Raw genomic sequence first — 18,452 nt, 5'->3', positions numbered from 1 at the left:
ATTGGAAGCGGAGGTTGGGCCGCTCACCGTTTTGAAACACCACGGAAAAGGCGAATTGTTCTCTGTCCTCAGGGTGCAGAGGTATTGAAAAGAAACAGTCCTTGATATCCAGTACTGTGCATGGCTGCCCTGCGGGGATGGCTGAGTTCGTGGGTAGCAGTGTCTGGACTGGACCCATGGGTCGAATCATCTTGTTCACTTCTCTCAGGTCGTGGACGAGACGATAGCCTTCTCTGGACCTTTTGGGGATCACGAATACAGGGGTATTCCACAGGCTGATGGAGGGTTCTATCTGATGGTTTTGCAGTTCGCAGTCGGCCAGTTCCAGCAAGGCTGCTGCTCAAGGCTCTGTCAGGGGCCACTGCTCCATCCATACGGGGTCTGATGATTTCCAAGTCAATTTGATTGGCAGCGGAGGGTGTACGGCAGTGGCCCTCATGATAAATTTGTAATCTGGAATCCTAGCATGGAAAGAACTTCCCTTCCTAACAAGGGTGGAGAATTTTGCAGGATATAGGGGTAGATCGCCACTGTCTGTTCTGGTCTCTTTTTCGTGTGAAGTGTTATAGCCACCAGCTGAGTGCTTTTCCATGCCCGGGAATGCCCTCCTACTCCATTCACTGGAGGGACTTCTGTGAATTGCCAATGTCCGGGCCAATGTGCTTGGGGAAAAATCGTGCAGTCTGATCCTGTGTCCGCCCAAAACTGAAACCCTATGACGTGTGGATCTTGACTGCTGTAAAGGCGGCATGTCCCCCACACCATCAGGGGTTCCTTTCCTATTTTCATGGCCAAGGCCACCCAGGGATCCCGCTCTGGGGCATCTCCTGCTGGCCCTGTCACATCGGCATGGCTTGTGGCGGTGGAGGGTACGAGGGTACTGCTGGCGGGGATGCGAAACTGACTGCTCCTTGTGGGGGCATTGGGTATGAGGGCCCCCTGCCTCACTGGGGGTTGGCATAGATGGGCCGCCTTGCATTCGCAGTGGGAGGAGGCTGAGTATGGCCTGCGCGCCCCCTCCCTCTCCCATTTCCCCGGGGCCGGGATCTACAGTCCCTAGCAAGGTGTCTTCCCGCAGCTCCAACAGATCCCTCTCGGGCGTACTTGGAGTGGGCGTGCTGCTGTGCGGCTGGGGACAGCTCTCTGGGTTGCTGCCCTTCCCCAGAAGCCTGGGCTAACGCGGTCATCCTGCCACTCCTGTTTAAATACAATCAGCCCCGCCCCATCAAAGAGCATGTGGCTTATTTGCGTAATATCAAAAGTGAGCAAATCGTCATTGCTAAAAAGGCCGTCCACAAGAGTGGATACTACAGCTGAGTTGATCCCTTTTTCTGAAATCCCTTTGACAATCGCTTGTACACCTTTTGTGTTAACCTAAGTATATGTGCCTTGTTGATTTCCCTGCGCTCTGGTGACCCTCACCGGGAAAGCGTGTATCGTGGCTGCTGGTGCCCAGTCCACACAAGCTATTTTTATTTTTCCCCAATCGGTGAGTTTGTGTTGCAATTGTTTCCCGATGTTGTTTAAAGCTTTATTCGGTTTTGCTTGAAACCGCATTAATTCTGCTGTCTCGGTTTCCGAGTCCCAGCCGGGCTCAGTCGGCTTTCCCGAGCTGTCTGAGCAGCTGTTACTTGACTCTGAGCCGGAAGTTGACTGCCGGTACATTTCCAGCGCTCCAAGCCGTTTTGTGCAGCTTTGACCCCACTCCTCCCTTCGGGGGTGGTGCCGTTCCCTCCCCCTGGGGTCTCCCTGCCTCCTGCTGGGGGAGGTCTTTACCCTATAAGGACCTAATTTGAATGGAGCACTCTGATTGGTCTTACGCTCCTCCAAGGGGGCCGCCCCTTCTCCCGGCTCGCCCGCGCATGCGTTGTTAAGCAGGCTGACTGCATTTCCACCCCCCGCCTCCTCCTTTCTGCCCTTGCCATGCGGCTCGGTGCCATTTTCAAATGCATATGGTGGGGGCGAGTTTTTACCGATCCCTACAGGGTCCGACAATCCGGCCGCATTCCGCGCCTCCTCCACGAGTCCCTGCCAAAAGGACCGGCGGGGAAGGGTCGGGTAGAGAAACCGCGGATTTTTCGGAAGGTTCCGCAGGGAGGCCAGGACCCGGCGGATACGCGGGTGGGTTGGAGGGTCCCCTGGGTGTTCCGGGGGGTCTCCTGGGGGCTCCAGGGGGTTTGGGCTCGGGCTCAGGGAGAGGTGGAACGCACCCGGCCCCCGCGTATTCCCGCCTTCCATCAGATCGCTCTCAGAGGCGGTTTGCGTCGCAGCCCCCACCCCCAGCTTTGATGTAGCTAATAAACGCGTACACGCGGCTTTCCACATCTCCTGTTCTTCTAACGCCTTGCGTAGGGCCTCTTCTGCTTTCCCCCACGCTTTGAGGCTTTTACCACTGCCTGAGGACTTAGTGTCCTCTGCTAAAGCGGCAGTGCACTTCTCCCACACTTCTGAATATAATATATTTACCAGACGTCCAATCGTCCCCAGCTCTAGGAGCCTTGCAATAGCAAGATTAAAATTCCTGAGCTCACAGTTAATTCCCCATCGCTCATGAGCCTGACTTACGACCTTCGCTGTGGATTCCATGGTCTACGCTGGTCCAGGGTCGGCTCCCCCGCTGCACTAGGCCAGCTGTGCAGCCGCCATCCTCTGTCCAGGAGAATCCCCGTTCCCTGGGCGCTGATCAGCTCCCAGGTTTTGGCACCAGTTTTTGCCTTCTGGTATAAGGCAAGGCGACCTGGTTCTGAGGAACAGCACGGTGACCCACTCTCCAGGGTTGCTCGGGCCAATGAGCACGCAGACACCAATGTGGTGGACGGTCCAAAGGCGTTTATTAACTCTTCTCTTGGGGTTTTATAGTCTAAGGGGGTCTCTACGTCAGAGGGGGTCTGTCTCTACTATCTATGGTTACTAAGGAGTGGAAAGTTACCAGGGGTGGAAAGTTCCTGGGTGTGGAATGGAAAGTTACTGGCTCTACTGATAGGGGGCTACTTTCTAGGGTAATCTCTTATCTTAGGGGAACAGGGGGTCCTGCCTCTCCGTTACATCGCGTAATCTTCCGAACACCTGTCCCTTTCTACCACACCATCTGTCATCATTGCCTCCAGTTCTCTGCTCTGCCTGAGGCCTGTTGTGTTCCTCAGTGGGACCAATTACAAGTCCAAGAAACTTTGGAGTTGGACTCTGACTTATAGTTCTGGAGAAGTTTCTTCAGCTCCTTCTCAGGGACTGATATACAAGGCCTGAGCACAAAGCCCCAGAGGCTCATTTACATCCTTGTGCTGTGTCTTGTGCTGCTGAGCTGGGCTGGGTTCCTGGCACAGAGGCAGCTCCTGGTAACCAAGAAGAGCTTCAAAAGCACATTTCTCTTGATGAGCAGCTCTTCTGCCAGCCCAGCAGGGCTGGGGCACTGCCTGCAGCCACCCTAGGCACAGCACAGAAGCACAGAGAGCTTCAATCAGTCAGGGCTGGGAAGGTGCTGAGAAGTGCCTGGGGCACAATCAATGCCAGCCCTTGGCACAGGAACCTCTGGCTGCAGGACAATGCAGCTGCAGCTCCTGGAGACATCTCCTAAAGATGGAACATCCCACTGCCTACAGACCCTGTGAGTACATTCTCTGATTGTGTCTTGTGCAGAGCAGCCAGGGGTGCCCAGGGCTGTCCTGCAGAGCAGGGTCCTGCAGCCCAGGGCGCTGTGCTGGGCAGGGACTCTGCTGCCTTCCAGGGACAGCTCTCAGCCAGCCCTGGCAGCTGCTCCCAGCACTGGGGGACAAGATCTGGGTGCGAGGAGACAGCTGGTCAGGCTTTGGAGTGTTCTCATAGTGTGGGGAGGATGCTGCATTGATGAGCAGTTCTCCCAGCATGACATTTAACTGCAGAACATTTCCAAGTACATTAAAAAGGGAGTGCAGGAAGGCAGGGGCTGCATAAAAGGGAAAATCCTGCTTCTTTAATCTACTGTACTGTGTTGCCTGAATAGAAATTCCATATAGCTATCATCTCTCAGTTCAGGTGGAGAATAAATACAAAAAAAAAATCTTACAGACTTGAATAAACCAGGCAGTGACAGAAATCAGCACAGGGCCTCTCACAGGCAGCATCAGTGTCACTTTTCCAGATTCCTCAGGGTTGCTCTGACGTTGCCATCAGAGCCTGCAGAGCCAGAGCTGCCCCTGGGCAGTGCCAGAGCTGGGAGGGCTCTGCAGGGCAGAGCTGAGCCCCCAGGGCTGGGCTGGGCTCTGGCAGCACTGGCAGGGCCCAGCCCTGGGCACAGGGAAGCAGCTGCTGGCAGGGACAGCTCCAGGCAGCAGAGCCCTGGGCAGGCAGTGGGGGGAAAGTGCCCCCAGGCCGTGCTGGAATATTTAAAGTCCTCTCCAAACACAGCTATTGCATGATTACATTTTTTACAGATCCCCATGCTCAGCCCCAGCAAATGTCCAACAGCAGCTCCATCAGGCAATTCCTCCTGCTGGCATTGGCAGACACGTGGCAGCTGCAGCTCCTGCACTTCTGCCTCTTGCTGGGCATCTCCCTGGCTGCCCTCCTGGGCAACGGCCTCATCATCAGCACCGTAGCCTGCGGCCACCACCTGCACAAGCCCATGCTCTTCTTCCTGCTCAACCTGGCCCTCGGTGACCTGGGCTCCATCTGCACCACTGTCCCCAAAGCCATTCACAATTCCCTCTGGGACACCAGGAACATCTCCTACACTGGATGTGCCACACAGCTCTTTTTCTTTATGTTCTTCCTGTCAGCAGAATATTTCCTCCTGACCGTCATGTGCTACGACCGCTATGTGTCCATCTGCAAACCTCTGCACTATGGGACCCTCCTGGGCATCAGAGCTTGTGCCCACATGGCAGCAGCTGCCTGGGCCAGTGCCTTTCTCTTTTCGCTGATCCACACAGCCAATACATTTTCCCTGCCCCTGTGCCATGGCAATACCCTGGGCCAGTTCTTCTGTGAAATCCCACAGATCCTCAAGCTCTCCTGCTCCAAATCCCACCTCAGGGAACTGGGGCTTCTTGCTCTTAGTGGCTGTTTAGGTTTTGGCTGTTTTGTGTTCATTGTTTTCTCCTATGTGCAGATCTTCAGGGCTGTGCTGAGGATCCCCTCTGAGCAGGGACAGCACAAAGCCTTTTCCACCTGCCTCCCTCACCTGGTCGTCTCCCTGTTCATCAGCACTGGCACATTTGCTCACCTGAAGCCCCCCTCCATCTCCTCTCCATCTCTGGACCTGGCCCTGTCAGTTCTGTACTCGGTGGTGCCTCCAGCCCTAAACCCCCTCATCTACAGCCTGAGGAACCAGGAGCTCAAGGCTGCAGTGAGGAAACTGATGACTGGATGGTATCAGAAACATTAAACTGCTGGCCAGTTTCTGCAAATCACAAGTATGAAAAGTTGTTTTTCATACTTCTTGTTGGTTTCCATTTGGAGGTTCTTTATGTTTGTTTTACTTTTTTCATATTGTCCATCAAAAAATGTCATTTTTTGTGCCATTTCTCATTTTGTTTCTCATTTTGTTTCTCTCCACCTTTCCTGTGGCCACACACTGTGTCAATGAGGGGCTGCACTCTTGGTGGCTTTAAATGAACTAAATGATCTCCCAGCAGAGTTTTCTGCAGAGATGCCCTTTTCTTGCCTTCTCTGGAGCTGCAGTAGCAATGTCTGTGTGCAGAGCTGGGGGCAGATCAGTGCTGGCCCAGCAGCAGCAGCAACGCTTGGTGTTGCCAGTGCTGCTGCCGTGGCCCTGCCCTGCTGCCCTGGTGGCCCTGGTGTTGCTCTAGGGCCTGAGTGCTCTTGGGGCTGGGAACAGTCCTGGGGGTGGCAGTGCTGGGGCTGCAGCAGGGACAGGCCATGGGCACTGCTGGGGCAGTGCTGACGCCTCAGGCCAGGGCCTGGGGGCTCCAGGCTCCTTGCCCAGGCTCTCCCAAGAACACGGCCAGGCCAATGCTCAGCACAGAAAGGCCCCGTGAGCAGCCCCATAGTGGTCATGGGCAGGCTGGGGACAAACAGCATGGCTGAGGCTCTGCAAGGGCCCTGGGGCAGACGGGAAGGAGGAGCAGAGCAGGGGCTGATCCATCCCCAGTGCGCTGGACAGCCCAGGGCAGCGTCCCAGAGTGTCCTCATGCAGCTGCCAACAACATCCCCCCTCTGCAGCCCTTACCTCTCCCCCAGCTCACACAAGTGCCCCATCCTTGCAGGCACAGACATGGCAGCACTGGCTCAGGAGCCCCGGTTTACATTGCACAGAGCAGGCAGGAGCATGCCCATGCTGTTGGGGACATGAAGCTGAGGGAGCACAAATGCCATCAGCCCCTGGGGCCAGTAAGGGCTGGGGTACAGCAGGGAAACCACTCAGCTTTGTCCTGGCCTCTGCAGTCAGCTAGAAAGGCTGGCCCAGAAACCATCAGTGTCCATCTCAGCCTGGCTGAGTGTGCAGGGGCAGGACTCAGACCAGGCCTGGTGGGGCAGGGTCAGTGCCTATGCAAGGCATTGCAAACAGGCAAGTGGCCCAGAGAGGAGGCTGCTCTGTGGTCTTGGTGGCATGGACAGAGCAGGGAGGGGGCCAAGGACATTTGTCAGTGCCAGCCTCTGTCCCAAGCCCTTGGCAGCCCTGGCTGTTGAGCCCAGCTTTGGCCTGGGTTGAGTTGGGCTGTGGCCCAGTTCCATCCTCCTGCGGGGCTCCGGGCCTGTTCCCAGCCATGACCAGCCCAGGCCAGCATCTCTGCTGGCCCAGAAACCGGCAGAGCCCGGGGCAGGGCTGTCTGTGCAGCCCCCCAGGTGCCACGGGCTCTGCAGGAGCTGGCAGAGGCTGCCCAGCAGGGAGGCCATGGGGCACAGAGCCCCAAGGCTGCTGTGGGCACCATGGCACAGAGGCCGTTCCCAGCCGCAATGCTCCTGGCCTGGGCTGGGCCTGCACAGGGGCTGGGCCACCATGGCTGGGCCAGCACAGGGCCACAAAGGGGCCACGCAGCCGCTGCCGGGGCTGACAGCAAGGCCAGGCACACACAAGAAATTGCTGAGCATGGCCTGTGCTGGCCAGGGCTGACTGTGCCAAAGGCAGAGCTCAGCTGCCCTTGGGGGCTGCAGCAACAGTCCAGAGCCCAAAGAGCCTCCATAGCTGTGCTGGAGACCAAGGCTGCAGGAGGGAAATGCAGGGCTGCTGTGGGATAGGGAGGGCATTGAATTCCAGCACACACCTCAGCTCTCTGATGATCCTAGCACCATGCTGGGCCCTGTTTCAGACTGCAGTAGAGCAGATGTTGATGGGACAGGAGCCCTGCAGGGCTGTCAGGGACCTGTAGCTTGCAAGGTGCTCTGCTCTCCCTCTGGTGCTCTCAGAGAGACCCAATCCCAGCGGAGAACCTCAGGGCACAAGTGGCACTGCCTGTTCATGGGCACACAACTGATGTCTGCCTGAAAAGGGGCACAGGTGTTAAACCCTGTTTGTTTCATAATATACAAACAAATCTTTATTATCTGGGTCATTTGAGTACTTTTAAGAAATGGCACAATTTTCCCACCAGGAACAGGAATTTCCTGGAGATGTACTGATGGCAGGAGGAGAAATACCGATCTTCCCTTCTACTGGTGTCACCAATATTCTGTTTATTACTTCCTCTCCCTTTTCCTTCAGATGTTTTCAGCTTTTCTGTTGAAATGGCCATGTCTATGGACATCTCTTCTTTTACAGCAGGTGGATCTATGTACTTCTACCACTCTCTGATTTCCTCCTCTGGGTGCTCTCTGGTCATTCAAGTGCCTCTCAACTGACTGGCTTCATGCTTTGAGCTGGAAAAAATTGCCCAATATTTCTGAAGTTCAAATAAATATATAATAAATATAATTTTAATTGTGTTTTTACCGATCACAGAATTACCTTATGTCTTTGTCTAAATCTGTTCATGTACAGAAATCCCTGTGGGATGGGCGATATGTCAGATGCTGCTGGGACATCACAGAGAGCTGATGGAAGAGCTGTGATGGTTGTTAAACTGTTCAAATGTTCAACTTGTGTTTGTGGGCAAGAAACCTTTCTGTGTCTCTGAGTGTCAGCAGTCCCTGAGCCCAAAGGACACAAACCTGATGAGTTGTGGTTTCCACTGCAGGGGCTGCACTTGGACCTTGGCTCTGCACAGGAGAGCTCTTCGTCCCCTTTCTCTCTTATCCTCCCTCTGGGCATGGAGGGAGCTCCTGACTTCAGCCTGTGACTTGTGTGTGCAAAGAGCAAATCTCGGTAAAATCTGGGCAGGAAGGGTTTGGGGGGGACCTTGGGATCTGTGCTGGGCACAGAAGGTGTTTTCCTTTGCTCTGAGACTGTCTGCTGTGGAAAGTGGATTCAATATCCAGCAGAGTAATGACTTCTGTATTTGATGGAGCTCTGCCTTCCCTTGGCTTTGTTGGATGACAAGAAATGAACATCCCTCTGTGTCTCAGGCAGCTTCTTCTCCAAGCAAAGCAGATGGGAGTTGAAGCCAAGGAGCTGAAAGCTGCAGGTGTAGCCTGGGCTGGAGGGAGCTCAGATTTGCACAAGACTGCTCTGAGTGCCAGGGCTTGGATGGGGGAAATGGTGAGGTGGGGGTAGGGACAGAGTGTGATTGATTGTCAGCCATGAAGGGTCTTGATTTTCATATCTGCTCAAATTCAAGAGAAAGTACTTGGATTCAGTGTCAATTGGAAATTGCTCATATCAATGTATTAACATGAAAACAAAACGAAACAGGACCTAAAAATTATTTTCTCACTGTCTTTTTAACCATCATGTATTCACTTTGAATATACTACTGAGATCTACTTAACTACAAATTATTTGGAAACTGAAATCAAATTATTCCCAGGGGCTTGGCTTGTTAAGGTGTTCTGAATGTTAATGAGCCCTGCGACACTGAATTCCTGCAAAGAAGAACTGAAGGCTGAACAAGCCTCTGCAGCAGGAAAATTCAGCAGCAGCCTCCAAGTTGCTGAGGATGTCAGCAGCCCCCACTGAGGCCATCCCTGCCCAGAGACCGTGGGGGAATGGGCAGACAAGGAGAGCGTCCCTGGGGCTGGGGCAGCACAACTCAGAGGCACCAGCGGCTCCAGCTGGGAAATGGAGCGTGGAATGTGGCTGGGAAAGCCCTGCCTGGGCTGTGCCAAGCAGGACAGACAAGCCCTGACTTCCATCCCCCAAACAATTCTCTCAAACAAGAAGACATTTAAAAGGAATTACAGTTGTTTGTGTATTCTGAGTTGGACTCTCTGGAGAAATACGAACAAGACATTCTGAGGAACTCAAAAGAACAAAACAGCCTTTACTGGGTACTTTAGAAAATCAGAGAAACTTCTGCAAAAGGTTTATTATGACATAGTAGTGGTTTTCGTTTGTTAATTTAAGATTTTTCTAATCTTGAGATTTCTTAATTAATGTATTGATGAGTGTGATGTGTTTTAATGTTGGTTACTGATTTATGTATTTATTTTATTCTAAAATAAAATTACGAGAATGGTAAAGTAGGCTTAAAATTTTAAAAGGATATAAAGAAAATTTCATTAAAAGCAGCCTAAAGAGAAAAGGTAGGGAGAATTTAAATAAACTCTTTGGAACAATTTTTTTTCCTTTACACCTTTTTCTTTTTATTGGCAATGTAAAGAAACTAAACTTAAAATTTGTAGTTAGTTTGCTGTTTCTAGAATAGTCTTTTTTTTAGTTTACTTAGGGAGACAAGTTTATCTTGTTAGGGTTATGGAGATTATTTTACAAGAGGAAAATATGTTTTTTTGTAGTTCCTAATTTTGACATGGATAACAGTTGTCTGGGGAACTTTGTTATTGTGAAGTTGTTTTTATTGCTACAAGCTTTTTTACAGCTTGTTGATGGGCCATGTTGATGTATGGGGTATTGTTTTAAAAATGAGTTCTTTAAAGGTAAAAGTTTTTATTATTTAGTTTTTGAATAATTTTTATCTCTGGGAATAGAGATCTTCTCTTGGGGGTACTGGATTACTTTTTATTTTTCTGCTAAAAATTTGATGCAATTACAGTAATTTCTTTATTTTAAGATGGAGGTTTTTGTTTGGTAGTATTTTTTAATATTTTAATTTTTTTATAGTTTGATGCGTTTTAAAGAAAAAGATTTTAAGAGGATTTTAATTTTAAGACTAAGGAATTTTTTCTTCATTTTTATTTGGGATTTTGCTTCTTCTTTACTGACTTTGATGGTTTTATGGATTTTTAAAATATGTTTGTATGTTGTTTTTTTCTTTTACTTGAGGGAAGATTGAATCATTGAAAGGGTTAACACCTGACCCGCTGGTAACTTGGGGTGGAAGTTGTGGTTGGATTGTGTTAGGATTGGTTTTATAGTTGGTTTGGGGGGGGGGGGTTTGTTTAATTTTAGTTGAAGGATTATTTTGAATGGGTTGTAGGTTGTAGGGGTTTCTGGTTTGAGTTGTGTTGCGGGGAGGGACTTGACGAGGGGATTTGATGGTAAGATTTTAACAGCTGTGGCTACCTTTGTTCTAGCTGGGGTTTTGTAGCCTCTTTTGTTTTCCTGTTTGGTAGTTGTTGAGGTTTGGTTTGGTTAGAATGGGGCTGATGGGGAGGGCAGCCTGGGGAGGGGTGAAGGAGCTCAGCCCATGGCAGGGTTGCTTGGTTTGGTTTGGTTTGGTTTTGTTTGGTTTGGTTTGGTTTGGTTTGGTTTGGTTTGGTTTGGTTGAGATGGGGGCTAGGGCCAGGGCCCGCTGCTTCTTTGTTGACTGGAAAAGAAAGAGGAGGTTCCCTGGTTTTTCAATCTTTAGCATACGTATTTCACAGAGGCATGTTCAGTATCTTAGTGGTTTAACAGATTGTCAGTTACACAAAAAGTTTTGTATTACTTTTTAAAATTCTTCTCATGTCAACCTATGACAGACATTAAATCAACAAAAAACACTTCTCAAAGCATTGACTTGGCCCATTCAACTTCACAGACTCTAAGCCTGTTCAATTTAATGTTATTCAAAATATGCAGGAGCAAAGAAACAGAAGAAGACACGGAAAGAAAGACACAAAAGATGCAGAGAAGCACACACAGCTACCAACTCCTGCATTCCATCAGTGTTCAGACAGAAATTCCAAGAGGAGGTAGGCTCAAGATGTGTGCTTGCCTTGTGGTCAGCCTTCAATACCCCTTGGTCTTCCTGAGCCCTTCCCCCAGGTGGGGCTTGGGCTCATTTGGTCACTCAGGAGCTGGGCTGGGGGCTGCAGAGGTGGCTGTGGAGCATTGCCTGTGCTGTGCCAGGGACTGGCAGCCACTGCTGGGCTGGGATAGAGACTCTGGGGGGATTGGGGTTCCAGGGCAGGGCAAGGCCCTTCCTCCCAAGCACATAAAATGTTTTTAGCCAACAATCTCCTCCAGTCTGTCACAACAGGGAATGTTGGAGGTGAAATCCCAATTCTGGCCATGGGCATCTGGACTAGAAGGACAGCTCTTATCCATAGGAAGGAAAGCACAAAGCTCCAGTGTTTGGAAGGCAGGTGAGAGCCTCACTAGGCCAAGGCCAGCCAGACTTGTCAGGAATGGCAGATTTTGTCTGGGAGCACTCTTTGGATTTAAGGAATTTTGGAGGTAGAAGCTCAATCTCAGCCATGGGCACCTGGAGAAGCAGGACAGTTCTTGTCCACAGGAAGGAAAGCACGGAGCCTTTCCTAGTGTTTTGGGGACAGATGAGAGCTGACCCTTGTGAAACCATTACCAGCCAGACTTATCCTGGCAATATTCCTATTGGAACAATCCCTGGGTATAAGGAAATTTGGAGGTGAAATCCTAGTTTTGGCCATGGATGCCTGGAGGAGAAGGAGAGTTCTTTTTCTATAGAAGAAAAGTACAGAGCCCCAGTGTTTCATTAGCAGAAGAGACAACTGAGTTCTTGAGGGTCTTGGCACCAAGGGGCACCCCATTCCATGGGGTCCAGCGGTGTCACAATGGTCCCAATGATTCCATGAAGCCTTGCAGTGTCACAATGGTCTCCACAGCTCCATGAGGCCTAGCGGGGTCATAATGGACCCTTGGTTTGGTGGGACCTCTCAGTGTCACAATGATCCCTACACTCCATGGAGCCACAGAGCTGGGATTCCACACATGGAATAGAGGTGTGTGGTTCCATGGAATGTAGGGATCATTGTGACACTGGCAGGGGGACCCAGGGGGACAGGGGACCCCACTGTGTACGAGCAGGGTTAGATTTCTCTGGCATAAACTATGAGGGTGGGGCGGGGAGGATTGACCTCCTCAGTGACCTCACACAGCTCCTTTGATATCACATAGCCTCCTTGTGATGTCACACAGCCTTCTCTATGATGTCACACTGCCCCTGCGATGTCATACACCACCTGTGATGTAACACAGTTCCTGTGATCCTGTGATGTCACAGAGCTAACTCTATTATATTACCCTGTAATGTCATACAGCAGCGCTGTGATGTCATAAAAGACTGTGATGTCACAAAGTGACCCTGTGATCTCACAGTCTATTCTGTGATGTCACAGCCTCTTCTATGATGTTACACAGCCACCTGGTGATGTCACAATCCTCTCTCTGACACCACAGAGACACACTCTATGGCCTCACATCCTACTATGTGATGTCACAGCCAGCTCTGTGATGTCACAAGTCCCTCAGTGATGTCACAGAACCTTCAAGAACTCAGTTACATTGAAACATTGAAGTCTCTTGGACTTTGAAGAGATCTCTGTCAGGGACACAACTGAGAAAGTGTCCCCAGGTTCCAGGTAGAGCAGAACACTGGAAGCAGTGATGACAGGTGGGGACAAACAAGGCAAAGGTGTCTCTGGTGCTGAGCAAACCTCAATGTGTTTCAGGAATGCCAAGGACCAAGGCCTGAGCCCCAGCCCCTGGCCAGGCAGATCCTGTCCCTCCCTCCTTGCTCAGGGCTCTTCCTGGGATGGGCACTGGCATGTGGGGATGTGCAATGCCAAGGGCAGGACCATGAGGCAGCCCCTGCCAGGCTGCTGAGCAGGGACAAGGAGGCAATGAGGCCCCAGCCCTGCAAGGGTCACTTGTCCCCTCCTGGCCTCAGGCCCAGGGCCAGCAGCTATGGCCAAAGTGCTGCCCAAGTTGGCTCTGGCAGGGCTGTCTTGCAGCTGCTGCCCATCCCTGTGCCCTGTGCAGCCCAGGCTGTCCTATGGTGTCCCTGCCCTGCGCCTCTGTCCCTGCAGGCTGTTGGCATCCCCCAGCTGCCCCACCTGGCTGGGTCCTTCCTTTGCTGACAGCTCTGCCTCTTCCTGCCCACACAAAGCCTTGGGCTTGATATCAAAAGGTTTAATTCAATTTTTACTGTGCCTGTGAACTTTCAGCCGAGAAACAAGGCATTGAGGGGCTCCTTTCCCAGCAGGAATGGTTGGAAGAGAAGATGAAGACATCTGGCTCAAGAATGCAGTGACAAAAAAAAGGTCTGAATCTGGGAACTTGGAGTTGGTTCTAGGGTCATCGGTAAATTGTAATACACATTTAGTGACACTGGTAGAATTACATGTCCACATAAGGTTAGGAGTTATCCCTCACTAGACCTCAGGCCTGAATAAATGATACCCACTTAAATAGGAAATTAGTGTTAACGAGTCTTATTCTGATATTTAGGAGATTTGGTGGCAGTGGAGCCTCACAGAACCAAGGAGTCAGCTGTGACACTGAGGAAACTCATTGAACAAAGGGTCCATTGTGACACAGTGGAACCCCATGGAACCAAAATCCATTTTCGAACATTGGGGCCACATTGAACCAATTGTGATACACCACATTGTGATACTGCGGATCCAAGGAGAGCATTGTGACACTGAAAAACCTGTTGGAACCAAGGGACCATTGTGACACAGCAAGGCCTCGTGGAACTATGGGTCCATTGTGACGCTGCAGAGCCTCACAGAACCAAGGTGACCATGTTCTACTATGGAACTCATGGAACAAAGGAACCATGGTGACACTGCGGAACCAAGGAGACTCCTGTTGGCTGTGTGAAAGCTTATGGAACCAAGGGTCCATTGTGACACAGCAAGGCCTTGTGGAACCAAGGATCCGTTGTTAAACTCATTGGCCTCATGGAACCATGAGCCATTGTGACACGGTGTGGCCACATGAAGCCAAGGGGCTGCTGTGACACTGTGGATCCAAGGAGACCATTGGGACTGAGGAACCTCATGGAACCAAGAGTCCATTGTTCCACTGTGGGGCCTAGGGGAACCACAGGGATGACAGTGACTTTGTGGGCCTTCATGGAACAATGGAGACTGGTCTGACACTTTGAGACCCACTATAGCATGGCAGGGTCTCATGGAACCAAGGGGACTACAGTGATTCCTGTGGGTCTCCATGGGATGAAGGGTCCGATGGAACCAAGGATACCATTGTGACACTCTGGGACATCATGGAATCAAAGGTCCATGAGCAGGGCCTCATGGAACCATGGAAGCCTTTTTTACACTTTGAGGCCTTGTGAAACCAAAGGGCCATTGTTGCATTTCAGAGCCTTGTGGAGCCAAGGGGACCACAATGACACTGTGGGGCTCCATTAAACCAATGGTCTATTGTGACACTGCAAGGCCTTATGGGATCATGGAGACTATTCTGACACCAAAAGCCTCACTGAACCAAGGGGCCATAGTGACACTAGAATGCCTCTTGGAAGCAAGGAATCATTGTGGCACCATGGAGTGTTGGCAGGCCAAATGGCAGTTGTCACACTGTGTGGCACTGTGTGGCACCAAGGAGTCCATTGTGACACTACAGAGCCCCATGGAACTAAGGATTCATGGAACAGTGCTGGAACACATGGAAAGAAAGGTCCATTGTGACATTGCAGGGCCCCATGGAATCCTGGAGGCCATTATGACACTTTGAGGCCTCGTTGAATCAAGGGGCTCTGCAAGGCCTCATGGAACCAAGGAGACCCTTCTGACATTGTGAGTCCCCGTAGAGCCAAGGGTCCAGTGTGACACCATCAAATTTTTGGCAGTACAAAAGCTCATGGAACCAAAAGTCCATTGTGACATTGTGGGGCCTCATGGAACTATGGAGATCATTATGACACTTCAGGATTCACTGGAACCAAGGGGCCACTGTGTCACCACAGGGCCTTATATAACCAAGACAGTCACTGTGACACTGCAAGATCTCATGGAAGCAAGGGGCCATTGTGTCACTGCAGGTCCCCATGGAAGCAAGTGGCCAGTGTAACACATCCAGGCCTGGTGGAACCAAGGGGCCATTGTGGCATTACGGAGTCCCATGGAAACAAGGAAACCATTTTGACACTGTAAGGCCTCATGGAGCCAAGGAGACTATTGTTATATCACTGGGCCTCATGAAAACAAAGATCTGTTGTGATCCTGCAGGGTCTCATGGAACCAAGGGGCCATTGTGATCTTTCAGAGCCCCAAGGATCCCAGAAAATGGAACAGGTCTGATTGGCTGGCCCTTCTGGGGGCTGCCTGACAGGTTCAGCTGACCTTGGTATGTTGGGGGTCATTTTTCATCAGCCCCTGAAACCCTGGAGTTCTGTGTTTTCCTTCCTGTGGGAAAGGACTGCCTTTCTCCTCCAGGGGGTCATGGCTGAAATTGGGATTCCTCCTCCAAATTTAATTATATGCAAGGATTATTCCCATATGAAACCTGCCAGGACAGACAGCTCTGGCTGGCCTTGGCTTCTTGGGGGCCACCTCTCATCAGCCTTCAAAACACTGGGAGCCTGTGCTTTTCTTCCCATGGGCAAAACTTCTTTCAAGTCCAGGCATCCATGGCAAAAGTTGAGAATCTGCCTCCAAAATTTGTTATATCCAAGGATAGCTCCCAGATTAAAGCTGCCAGGACTATTTAGGTTCCCTTGGTTTTCTGAGAGTGAGCTCTCATCTGCCTTTGAAACACTGGGGCTCTGTATTTTCCTCCCTATGGAAAAGAACTGTCCTTCTCGTCCAGTTGGCCCTAGACAAAAGTGGGGTTGGGCCTCGCCAATTCTGTCTGTCCAATGATTCTCCCCTGAAAACAGGTCTGACTGCCTTGGCCTCCTTGGGGCGGCCTCTAATCAGTCTTTGAAACATTGGGGCTCTGCCATTTCCTTTCTATGGAGAACTGTCATTCCAGTCCAGGAACCCATGGCGGAAAGGGAATTCCACCCCTAAAACTCCCCATGTATCCAAGGGTTGTTTTCAGCCAAAAGTTGCAAGGACAGACAGGTCTGGCTGGCCTTGGCCTCTGGTGGCTGCTTCTCATCTGCCTTCAAAACCCTGGGGTTGCGTGGTTTCCTCCTATAAAAAAGAAGTCGCTCTTGTCCAGGTGCTCCTGGCATCAGGCATTTGACCACTGTATAGGGACACAGGAGCTCTGTGCTCAGTGGGGTGGAGACTGAGGACAGCAGACGAGAGCCCTGGGAGGGATTGAAGGGTGGTTTCAGAGATTCTGGACCTTTTCTTTATAGAGGATATAAGATTTAGAAGGAAATAATGGCACCAAAGGCAGCTGGAGAGGTGCAGAGTGGACACCAGGAGAAAGGAATTTCCCTGCCAGGGCAGGGATGTGGTGCAGCACGTCCCCCAGAAGGATCCTGGAGCAGCCCAAGGCTTTGTGGGGACAGGCAGAGGCAGGCAGGAGGCAGAGCTGTCAGCAAAGGAAGGGGCCAGCCAGGTGGGGCAGCCGGGGGATGCCGACAGCCTGCAGGAACAGAGGCGCAGGTGTGCTCAGCAGCAGAGACATCTTTTCCTTGCTTGTCCCCACCTGTCATGACTGCCTCCAGTGTTCTGCTCTACCTGGATCCTGGGGACACTTTCTCAGTCTTGTCCCTCAGACGGATCTTTTTGAAGTATGAGAAACTTCTGTGTTTTAATCACTTTTTGAGTCCCTGAGAAGTTTTTTCAGCACACTCTGAGGGACTGAGTCTGATGCAAAGAGCACCAAAGCCCCAGAGGGTCATTAAAGTCCTTGTGCTGTGTCTGTGCTGCTGAGCTTGGCCAGGCTCCTGGCCCAGAGGCAGCTCCTGGCAAGGGCAGCGCTGCAGAGAGACAGCTCTGGCCAGGAGCAGCTCCTGTGCACAGCCCAGCACGCTGGGGCACTGCCAGGGCCCCTCAGGGACACCAGCAGGGCACAGACAGAGCTCACAGGGGCTCAGCACTGGCAGGGGCTGTGGCATGTCCCAGAGGGGGCTGTGTCACAGCAGCACCTCTGTGGCTGCGTCATAGAGGCACAGAGCAGCTAGGATGTCAGCAAGGGGCTGTGGGACAGCACAGAGTGGGCTGTGTGAGGTCACAGATTGGGCTCTGATACTACAGAGTTTGTTGTGTGAGGTCATTAAGCAGCTACAGCATCATAAAGGGGATTGTGTGACATCACAGAGCAGGTTGTGACATCATGGCATGGCTGTATGACATCATAGAGCAGGCTGTGAGATCAAAATGTGTGCGGTGACATTACAGAGTGTCAGTATGACATCACAGAGAGGATTGTGTGACATCACTGAGGGGATTGTGACATCACAGAGGCGGCTGTGACATGATAGGGTAGGATGTGACACCATAGACCAGACTCTGCCATCATGGAGGGTGGCTCTGTGGCATCAGAGAGTGGGTTGTGGTATCACTGGGTGTCTGAGTAACATCACAGAACAGTCTGTGACATGAGAGAACTTGCAGTGACATCACTGGGTGAGTTTGTGACATCACAGTGTCTTCTGTGACATCCCAGGAGGCAGCTGTATGACATCAGAGAGTGATATGCCAGCATTGGCTCTGTGATATCACAAGGGGGATTCGTGACATCCCAGCATGGGCTGTGACATCACAGGGATTGTGTGACATCACAGATGCCTGTGTGACATCACAGATGGCTGTGTGACATCACAGATGGCTGTGTGACATCACAGGAGCTGTGTGACATCACAGAGATGGCTGTGTGACATCACAGGTGCTGTGTGAGGTCCCTGGGGAGGTCACTCTGCCCCAGCCCCCCTTACAGCTTCCCCCAGAGCAGTCCAACCCTGCTTGTGCACAGCGGGGTCTCCTGTCCCCCTGGGTCCCCCCGGCCCCGGCCCCGCAGCCTCCCCCAGAGGATGTTCTGTCGGGAGTTTAGTTCAGGCATGGCTTGAGGAAAAAGGCCACGAAGCCATGCAGCTGAGAGAAAAGTAACAGGTAGCTGTGAAGCAGTTTCAAAGCAGCTTCCAGCCTGACTTCTATAAACAATTAGTCTCTCTCAGGCATCCTTGTATAAACAATAAAGTTCTCAGGCAGTCTTCCCATAACAAAGGTAACATCCTCTCTGGGAAAAGATGGCACCCTGGGAACAGTTATGGAAGTTTTGGGAACCGTTCGTATCACAGTGAGAACACTGATTTTGTTTGATGTAAACAATCAACGGTATTGTAAAACAAAAGGAGTGGTTAGAGTTTTCTCTGTTAGCCTATCATAAAGCTGTATTTTGGAATATGCATGAA

The 18,452-nt window shown here is 51.2% G+C and overlaps 1 protein-coding gene across 1 annotated transcript; it reads left to right on the top strand.

Annotated features, from left to right (window-relative positions):
• Positions 1-4,432: 4,432 nt before the first annotated feature.
• LOC132085741 (olfactory receptor 14A16-like) lies at positions 4,433-5,362 on the top strand. Its single transcript, XM_059491167.1, has one exon. It carries the CDS (start codon positions 4,433-4,435, stop codon positions 5,360-5,362), a length of 930 nt encoding a protein of 309 aa, XP_059347150.1.
• Positions 5,363-18,452: the final 13,090 nt, after the last annotated feature.

This window comes from Ammospiza nelsoni, chromosome 32 (genome assembly GCF_027579445.1).
Source record: "Ammospiza nelsoni isolate bAmmNel1 chromosome 32, bAmmNel1.pri, whole genome shotgun sequence".
In the NCBI taxonomy this organism is placed as follows: domain Eukaryota; kingdom Metazoa; phylum Chordata; class Aves; order Passeriformes; family Passerellidae; genus Ammospiza; species Ammospiza nelsoni.
The sequence above is the reverse complement of the archived record's forward strand: the minus strand, read 5'-3'. Positions and strand labels throughout refer to the sequence as shown.